The sequence below is a fragment of the Takifugu flavidus genome, unplaced genomic scaffold, assembly GCF_003711565.1.
Source record: "Takifugu flavidus isolate HTHZ2018 unplaced genomic scaffold, ASM371156v2 ctg664, whole genome shotgun sequence".
Lineage (NCBI taxonomy): Eukaryota > Metazoa > Chordata > Actinopteri > Tetraodontiformes > Tetraodontidae > Takifugu > Takifugu flavidus.
The window spans coordinates 1-10,255 of record NW_026622275.1 but is presented as its reverse complement, the minus strand read 5'-3'; the positions used below and the strand labels follow the sequence as shown (position 1 = coordinate 10,255).

Here is a 10,255-nt window from a genome sequence, read left to right as displayed (position 1 = left end):
AGCTATAGTAAGTTACTGTTGGGTATGAAACTTTGCTTTTGTGCATTACACCTACAGTACACCTACTACGTACTACAACTACACACAAACTGTTAATTTTTAAAATGCGGTTATCAGGAGTTTATGTGCTTAAATCTCAACCTGTCCGAATCTTGACGAGGCGGTGTCAGTGAATCACGTGTTTGGACCCTGACGTCACCTCGATGACGGGTATTTCCTGGTGCTGAACGAAGGCTCCGCCCACAATGCGGGGTCCAGCTCTTATTGAACTGCGACTGTCACGCGCAATAAAAACTCCTGCGACACTCGTCTAGTTTGAGACCCGCTTTTACAATAATCGGTCTTTATCACAAAGAACCCTCGTCATGGTTCTTCCAGACTGTTTCATCTTAGGACAACAAGTGTTTAGCGACCTTCATTTAGGAAGATGAACATTTGTCTTCTGTTTTGGATCCTGCTCCTAGCGGCAGAATGCGGTAAGTTGAGGAAACTTTCTTTACACACACCCAAGGTAGTTTTCTATGTCAACTGGACTGGGTTTCTTCTCTTGGAGACGTACACACACGTTCTGAGCGCTGTGTGAAGAAATAGACAATCGACTTTTCAAGAACATTCAAAAACGTCCTTTGTTTTTGTTTAGCTCTGCAATAAAAACATGAATAGCGAATAATGCACCAGGAAGCTGGTGAAATACTTGAAGATATTTGGGCAGTGACACTATTTGAAACGAAAACATGGAAGCAGAATCATGTTTATTGCCATTGTTCATTTAATACACAGTATTTCACAAGCTAGGAATTTGTCTTGGTGTGACGCTGCGACATTCAACATAAAGAAGACAACACTAGAATAAGATAAATAAAATAATACATATATACAGTATATACATAAATAGTAAGAAATAGTGCAGGTCAATGCAGGAGTAATGTATTGTTCGTGAGTCCGACTGGCTGCTGTACATGGTGCTTAAGTGATAAGTCACTTGGTGTTTGTGAGGGTGATGTTGGGTCACCCGCGCTGTTCGTTCTCTAGACTCAGATCAACCACACAAACAACAGGAGGCCTTGCAAAGGAGAACTGACGAGCAGTTCAAGCTTCCTCTCTCAACTCCGCCCGTCTGCTGCTCGCTCTCCTCTTTTATTTGGTGCACACAACATTTATGTCAATCTGACCTCATGATTCTTTCTCCGACTTCCCCGTGTCCTTGAACATGATACCTCTCAGTGCTGGGTACCTAACAGCTTCCATACTTGGTTCAAACACTCATACATTCCTTTTGATTAAACATTCTAAATCTACTTACTGTACTTACTATAGCATTGAAACGATAATAGTAATAACAACAATAATTCTTCTCACATGTTCAGCAGCCTGATGGCAGAGGGGAAGAAGCTGTTCATGTAGCGGGAGGTTTTGGTCCGAATGGACCGTAGTCTCCTGCCTGAGGGGAGGGGGGAAGAAGCCACACCGAACGTGGCTTGCGCAGTGCTTTCGATTCCAGTGTGTCGGACTGTTCCTGACTGAGCCGTTAGGGGGCGCAGCAGTACTGCACACTGAGACTTCCTGTTTATAAAACCGCTGCTGAAGTACCTCTGCCCTGTGTGTGTGTGTGTGTGTGTGTTGTGTGTGTGTGTGCACTTTAATATCACAGGCATGAAAGTTGCAGGTAACTGTCCAAACACAGATGTATTTTTTAGTTGTTGACTATCTGAGGATTTGCTTTGATTTTGATGCCTGCACACAGAGTACGAAGAGAGTGGAGATTAAACCTCTTTTCTTATTGGTGCCTGTTCAGGTACTGTAGTAAACCTTGTTTATATTCAGTTTATGAGGAACCTATTATGATATTTTGGGTTATTGTTGGGTCTTTTGACCTGTTTCTCATCCTGCTGCTCCATGTTTCCTTCACAGCTTGTGGAAAGAGGCTGTTTTTCATTCTGGTTGTTTGTTTTTAGTGGTGTTTTGTCCAGTTGAGTGTTTGTGAAGAGGGATTATAGTAGGGGAACGAGGAAGCAGCCCTGAGGAGTTCTGGTGATCAGGATGAGAGGAGATGAGATGTGGGTTTTTATCCTGACATGTGGTGGTCTGGCTCAAAGAGGATCAATGATGATGATCAAAGAGATATTTTAGCTTTTTTGATACCGTCCACCAATTTGAGCAGATACGACTCACAGCTTAAGGTTTAAAATAATTAACCATAATATTAAACTGTCTACATCTTTCAATATTAATTTGACAAGACCTGAGATTGGGATCAATTTATAACATGATTATTTTTGTCAGAACCGCTGATCCCACTGTGAGGGTCCAGAGTTTTGACTCCATTTGTTTGTGTGTTTCAGGTTCCCATTCTCTTGAGTTCTTGTCTACAGGACGTGTTCAGCCTGGATCTGGGCTCCATTTTGAACAAGTTACAGAGTTTGATGGAGTTGTGATCTCTCACTGTGACAGTGGGACACAACAAGAACACTTCAAACCCGTCCTGGAATCCCACAACTTACCTGGGACCTGCACAGCAGCATTTTATGATGTTTTTGATGCTCTCAAAGCGATTTCTAAATTCATCAATCACACACGGAGTAAGTTTGTAGCACATTTGCTTTGTAATTAGGAATTAAAACCTTTAACTAAAGAGAAAAATAATCCTTGTAGATGTTCAGCGGCGGCGTGGCTGCATCATGTCAGACGAGAGGCTTGAATCTGCTTTTGACAACTGGGCAGTGAATGGAGAGGGTTTCATTCAGTTTGATGCTGGAGCTCAGAAATGGAAAGCCCTGTCTCCTTCTGCAGAAATTATTAAAGATTCGTGGAACAGCTATGAGACTCGGAACCATTTCTTTGGACAATTCATCAATGAAGAATGTCCAGAAATGATCCATCAGATCAAATTAAGAGAAGCGGAAAAAAGAACAGGTGAATAACACACACATATATTTGTACTTGTATCTTTGTGAGGACTTACACAGATTCATGAAATACCTGTTTTTTACGACATAGCATGTAAAATCTAACAACCACACAGATTTGGCTCATTGGACATAATTCAGGAATTAACCTGAACACATACAAAAGTATCTTTTCTTCCCCTGGCTGGTCCCACCCTGATCATCACCTTTTCTATCCTCCTGCAGATCTCCGTGTGTTTGCCAACCCTGTTGATTTAACCAGGGCATTGCTGAAGTGCCACGTCACCAGTACTGACAAATCAGTGCGTTCAGTGTCTCTGACTGAAGACGGGGCCACCAAGGCAAACTGGATCACTGTAACTGGCCCGTTGCCTTCTGGGGATGGATCAGTGATCCTCATCCTGACAGCTGAGGTCCCCCTGATCCACCCCAACATCTATGGCTGTGTTGTCCAAACAGAAGACAGAACCATCACTGTCATGTGGGGTGAGAACTTTACATTTACATACTGCTGCATGATTGTTATTGAGTCATGATCCAGGCTGCACACAGGCCAGTGGGATCTTATTGTTGCTGGGGGGTTCTGGTGTGTTGGGTACTCTGGTAAAAGTCCCTCATGAAGAAGCTCTGAAACGTTCCTGGTGATTCTCTGGTCTTTTCTGGCTGTTTCGATGCTGTTGAAACTTATTTTAGAGATTTTTCGGTCTCAACACAGTTTTTTTTCTTCCCATTTAATTAACAACATTTAACGTGCTTCACATGTTTCCAGAAAGAAACGAGCTACTACAGAGTTACAATTTGGTGCAGGCAGTGGAATGTACAGAACCACCCTCTGCCAGCAGGGGGCGCTGCAGCAGCTCAGCGCTCACCTTTCTATGGTTTTGGCACAGAAAGATTCTATTATATTATTATTATTATTATTATTATTATTATTATTATTATTATTATTATTGGTTATTGAGTCAAAACAATACAGGCTAGAAATTTAACTTTGTGTTCAAGTTTCAAATGATTGAGGTGTTTTGAAACATCTGATTTGAGAAATACTGGACTTGAGCTGTGTGAAAATAACAAATGTAACTGCTTCAATAGTGTAAATTGTGTCAGCTACATTTGTCAGCATCAACATTATTAGTTTACAGTCATAATTATTATTTTTATTACTGTGTTTTAATTAATAATGATGGATTTTCCCTTTCATTTCAGATGGAAACACACTTGATGGAAGAGAAATTCTTTATGCTACTGTTAATTGGCCATTGTGGAAAATTTTGACCATTGTTTCATTTTCATGTGTTTTTCTTCTAATCTGCATAATAGCAGTGGTGCTCAAACGTACGTTTCACTACTTTTGTTGAAACATTTATGTCAGTCTATTGTTATGAACAGATCAACAAGTTTCTGAAGGCTTACACCTGACAGCATCTATTAATTGTGCTTCCATTTCATTTCACCACAGACAATAAGAAGATCAAAAGAAGAATGAAAAAGAGAATTCCAGAAAGCATGACAGAAACTGAGAAAGAAAACCTAAGAATGTCCCTTCAGGAAACCATTACAAGACCCAAAGATTAATTGAAGAGGATTTTATCCACCAGAGATTCAAACAGAAATAACATCTATCAGACGGAATATTTTACTCCCCATATTGAAGGTGCACCTCTGCAGATTTTGGACGCTGCTCTAACCTTCACTGACTGTTGAAAGTGAAACAGATGAGGCTTCAGTGCTAACAAAATCACTAGCAAACAGCAATCTACAAACGATGGCTTGGAGGAATGTCCAGGGAAATAACAGAATAGAAGCGGAGACTGTCAGCACAGCCAGCAACCGGGACGTCCCGCTGAGAGAGACAGAGAGACGGGGACTGTGCCATTTAATAGGCAGCACCCAGGCACAGCCCGTCACTCCCCTGGGGACCTGTAAGACACTGTCCAGGAGGGGGCACTGGGGTTTGTCTGATGGTGTGTTTGAGTGACTTAACCTGTGAGCTTTGCACAGTGTACTAATATGCTGGCAATTAGCCTGAGCCACTATATGAAAACCAAATTGTTCAAATTGTCTCCCTGAAGTCCCCATCATGTGCTTTAGACCTTCCAAGTGTGTGTTTTTGTTCCTATGATGCCTGTGTGTCTGTTGACTTCAAAACAAAATCAGGTCCCCATTTCAAAATACCAGTTTTACTGTGTTGTACAGCAGAGAACTGTGTGTGCACGTTGGATACACTGTGGATGTGCATTTTAGCATTGCTATAGTGGGATTGATAATATTGCTTCCAGTCACAGCGTGTTCATGCCCCCATCAACGTGGTGATTGCCTCCCTGTAGACTGAAAACACCACTTCCTCTCACTTCCCTCCCCTCGAGCGCTGCTACACCAGCCTCTGCCACCTCTATTCTGGCCATTTTTGGTAACCCTGAGAAGTTTAATGCGAAACATGGTCATAAAAAAGGTTTTCCTAAAATTCTGAAACACTGTCTCGTGCCTTTTGGTGAGCTGAAACATTGGACCATTTTTTTTAACACACACCTGGTTCACCAGAACTATTCCTGGGACAAAACTCCCCAGATTAGGGTTTTCAGCAACAACTTCATTTCATCTCCCACCTTTGCCACAATCGCCCTCTTGGGTTTTTGTTCCCTGATTGATTCCCATGTAAGATTATATTTGCCAGTTTGAACTTCTCAGATTTTAGGTCCTCCCTTTTGTTTCCTCTGCCTTCCCACTTAAAGTTTATATTGTAAACTTTGAGACTTGGTTGAACATTAACATCTGCTGGCAAAGTGCATGTTCTTTTTGACACACCCTTCACTTCCCCACCGCTGTGGATACGACACTGACCTGTTGAGAACAAGCCGAGAACTTCGATGACAAATATTCTTGCCGTCCTGGAGAATTAGCTAAAGTCTATATACTTGGGAGATTATCAGCCACAGGAACGTGAAGAGAGGTCTTTTGGTTTTGTGGATCTACCTGCTAGCAGCAGAATGTGGTGAGTAATATATTTTAAGGTAATGGAATAGGCTGGACCTTGTACGCTTAAAGAGCTCAACCTCAATCTTATTTATACGGCTCATTTAAAAAGATACAAAGTTGTTTCACAGGTCAAAAACTGACAAATAAATCTAAATATGGAATAGGGGAAAAACCATAGGAGAGACAACAGAAGTGTGTTAAATAAAGGTAATTATATTCCCACAGTTATTTTACAGGCACGCAAACTATTTTAAAGACTAAGCCAGAAACTGGATCCAACCTCGATCAGCTAAAAGGGAAGGAATCAACCCTAACCATAACCCTTTAGATCTGGGTATCGTTCTGCTCTGTGTGTATCCAAAATGATTCTCTCTGTATGAGCCTTTTTAACCGTTCTGTCCCCCCATTACTGAACCTGCTCTATGCTGGCTGTAAAACAGCCGCCCTGATAAACACCTGTGGCTGTGATGTGTTGGCAAGTCTTTAATAGCAAAGAACATGCTGTAATAAACTCCTGGAAGTAAATGAAAAGGGAAGTTATGAAGCGAAAATAAAGACTTTGTGGATCTATTTCTCTATGATCTGTTTCTATGTGTGCAAATTAGCACATTTTCACCGTTTATGTTCTTTGAACAACAGTCTAACGCTTGATTCTAAGTTACTTTAACTCCATTGGAACTTCTCTTGTAGCCTTTGTGCAGACGTTGAAATTTGCGACCAGTGGGGAAAATGCACTTGATCAGTTTGCGATGGGTTGAGAGTTTCCGCTTCCTTGGTATCTACTTTGACCAGAGGCTGAGCTGGAAGGATCATATCAGGCAGGTAGTAAGTTTATCAAAGACAAGCATGAGAAGAAAGATTCTGGTATTAAAAGCCAGTTCTATTCTAAGGTGGACAGCAGATCTAAGGATTAGCTTCAGGTCTATACTGATGGCTCAAAGGACACAAACAGATGCAACTGTGTCTGCACCTTCTAGAAACTTTGAGTATAGCAAAAGAACATCAGATTACATTAGTGTATTTGCTACTGAATTTGTTGCAATTCATGTGGCAGTTCAGTGGTTTATCAGAACAACATCCAGAAGGCAGTAACTTGTAGTGATTCAGTATCAGCATTAACAAGCATCAAAACAGGAGCATCAAAAGCTCATCAAAATTTAGTAATCAATATAATCAGAGTGGAGGAAATGTGCAGGGAAGGGGCTTTGTGTTGTGTTTCTGTGGACCCCAGCTCACATGGGGATCTTGAGGAATGAAAGGGCAGAGAGGTTGGCAAAGGAAGCAGAGAAGAGGAGCAATGTTGACAGAGAAATTAATGATCAAAGTCAGAAGGCAAGAGTGTTGTGTGGGTAAAAGCAAATGAGCAGTGGCAACAGAGTGAGGAAACAGGTCAAGGGGAGGCATCTTCTTTCCAATACAAAGGAGGGACAATGCATCAAGTTGAAGGGAAAAGAGCAGGAAAGAGCAGGTTATAATAACAAGGTTAAGAATTAGGCAGAGCAACTTAGACAATATGCTATACATTGTGGAGAAGCATCCATCTATGTGAGCAGTGTCATGAACTGGAGACAACAGAACATGTGCTTTTAATATGTAGGCATAATAGTGAGGAAGGAAGATGATGGATGGACTGAGGAAACTGGGAATGGTGGATGTGGATGAGCTGGGTAGAGTTCAGGTGGGAGGAAAGAGCTTTATAAATTTCTTGCGTACTGGTCTAGTAAAAAGGATGGAAGGATGGATACGCTAGATAGAGGACCAGAAGGTGCAGCAGCTCCATATAGATGCCAACTGCCTTTAAAACCAAAAGAAATAGTGGAACAACAACAAAAGCAACAAGATGAAGCTCGGTAGATTTGTCTGGTTCCGATCAGGACAAAAAGTAATGATGGGCAAATTAAGCTTTTGTGAATTCCCGAACCACTTGTAATGATTACTCGAAGTAATGAAGTTGCAGTTCTAGCGCCCTCTCCTGGCGACCCGCGAGCCCTGCACTGCAGGGTTGGAGCCGCTATTGGCGACCGGGAGGCGCACACGTGAGCTTTGTTTTGTTGAGAAAATTTGTTTGGTAACATGTGAAAACTCAAATACTTTCAAGATCTTAAATAATCCTAAAAGATCTTTAACATCTCAACATGTCACTAAACTACAGACATCACCTTTTTTAATACATTCAGTGAGAAGACATAAATGGATTGTTGTCAAACTTAGAAGAAGAATCAGTTTCAGGGTTTCCTGCAGAATAGGATTTAGTAGTTCTATTTTCAGGACAATAACAACAAAAGCGCCATTTAATGCTACTCATTAAAAACCAGTAGTAACAAGTACTCATGCAAAATCAAATCAGACAGTAAACTTCAGATGTTTTATGACATTCCAGACGCTATTCTGTAGGACCTCTAATATCTGTTTAGTAATAACTGCTATCTGCTCGTTGTGGAGGCTGATGATGTCTGACCAAGATCTCCCCTGAGAAAACACAGACCAGCAGCTCAGCCTTCCAGAGAGAAGATGGAGCAGTTACAGAAGGAACAGGGGATGTTAAACTAGTACGGAATTAAAATGTCAATATAGAACATATTTCAACCAGTGAAGAGCAGGCAGCCAGGCTAAAGCAGCAAGAATGTAGCTCAGGGGAACAGAATTATAACTTTGTTCAACGATGGAACATTTATCACTTCAATTAAGGCAAAACAAAAAACAAACTAACAACAACAACCCTACAAAGTTATACTTGTTAATTGTTCGTCACTCAAGTTTATGAAGAACATTTCACGTCTCGGTAAAATAAAAGTAAGGGGGGATCCAACTATTACACACACTTCCGGTGTTTACTGCGTGATAAAAAATTCAAAAATTAACGATCGTACAGATAAAAAAAATCGTGACGTGTTCTGAAGACGTTTGGTTCCCCAGCGCTGGAGAGACAACTTCATCTTTTCTCCTCTTTTGGATGCACAACAACAACAACATCGACAGCAAATAATTATGGACTTTTATTGGGAAACGCAACTGCAGGAAGATGAAGTTCTGTCTTTTGCTTTACTGGGTTTTGCTGCCAGCAGCAGAATGTGGTAGGTGACACAACTGTAATGGCGAAAGTTTGGATTTGCAGGGTTGTTAGACGCCGCGCAGAATTTGCCAAGTTTATTGAATCAAGTTTATTTTGGTCACCACGTGTTACACTCATCGAGAACCTCAGGCTCCGAACCGAACTGCAGCGTTGGAAACACGCGCCTTTCTTGTCGCGCTCTTTGTGCGTCAAACACTTGAACAGATTCCCGAGAGAAGTTCCACGGACATCCAAAGATTTAAGACTGACTGATCCATGATCCACAACCACGTTTAAATATTAATAATAAAATACTGGCTAAAGACATGAAAACGAAAAAGAGAGCATTTTATGGTTTGCTCTGGAGACCCGGAGAAGCTGCTTTATTAAGTGTAATAGTTAATGATCTTCCTTTTCTTCTTTTTTAAACTGGTGGTTGTTTCAGCTTATTACTGCCATCGACTGTTGAGTGTAGATCAGGAAGCAAGCATAAAAAAGCATTTATTCGGCCTGATATTTCTTCTGATTGTTTGGTACCCGTGTGGCCTACGAAGCCTGAGTGAGACCCTCAAGAAGGGCACCAAATTTAAACAACGGGTGTCCACAGATGTCCTTGTTTCCAACCAGGTGTAATCCTGCAAAGACAGAATCCCGAACTCTGAGTGGCTGAGAGCCAGTGGATTTGAAATTAGGATCCTCCCAGGCGTGACGCCGACGTGGATTATAAACTCCCAACGTTGCTCCTGATAACCACACTATCTTCAGCCAGAGATTCTTGTCTTCGTTATCTGGATCTACCCAAGAACACTGCCACTGCGCTCCTCTACCTCATTCCCTTTCCTTTCTCTCTCCTATTGCTCCTGCCTTTTTCCTTTCAGTTTGTGCTTTGTTATTGTTTCAACTTCTTCCTTTTTCCTAATTTGACATTAAAACACAGTTTCCTGTGTTCCTGTCAGAACCTTTTGATGCAAGAACTCCATTTGTTTGTGTGTTTCAGGTTCCCATTCTCTTGAGTTCTTGTCTACAGGACGTTTTCAGCCTGGATCTCGGCCCCATTTTGAACAAGTTACAGAGTTTGATGGAGTTGTGATCTCTCACTGTGACAGTGGGACACGACAAGAACACTTCAAACCCGTCCTGGAATCCCACAACTTACCTGGGACCTGCAGACCAGCATGTTATGATGTTTTGATGCTCTCAAAGCGATTTCTAAATTCACCAATCACACACGGAGTAAGTTTGTAGCACATTTGTTTTGTAACACATCTAAGAGGAATTAAAACCTTTAACTAAAGAGAAAAAACAATCCTTGTAGATGTTC

At 41.4% G+C, this 10,255-nt stretch overlaps 1 protein-coding gene across 1 annotated transcript; it reads left to right on the top strand.

Annotated features, from left to right (window-relative positions):
• The first annotated feature begins 236 nt into the window (after positions 1-236).
• LOC130521051 (zinc-alpha-2-glycoprotein-like) lies at positions 237-5,378 on the top strand. Its single transcript, XM_057024709.1, has 6 exons — positions 237-476; positions 2,343-2,579; positions 2,653-2,913; positions 3,132-3,392; positions 4,113-4,241; positions 4,366-5,378. Exons 1-6 carry the CDS (start codon positions 428-430, stop codon positions 4,479-4,481), a joined length of 1,053 nt encoding a protein of 350 aa, XP_056880689.1. The 5' UTR covers positions 237-427; the 3' UTR covers positions 4,482-5,378.
• The last annotated feature ends 4,877 nt before the right edge of the window (positions 5,379-10,255 follow it).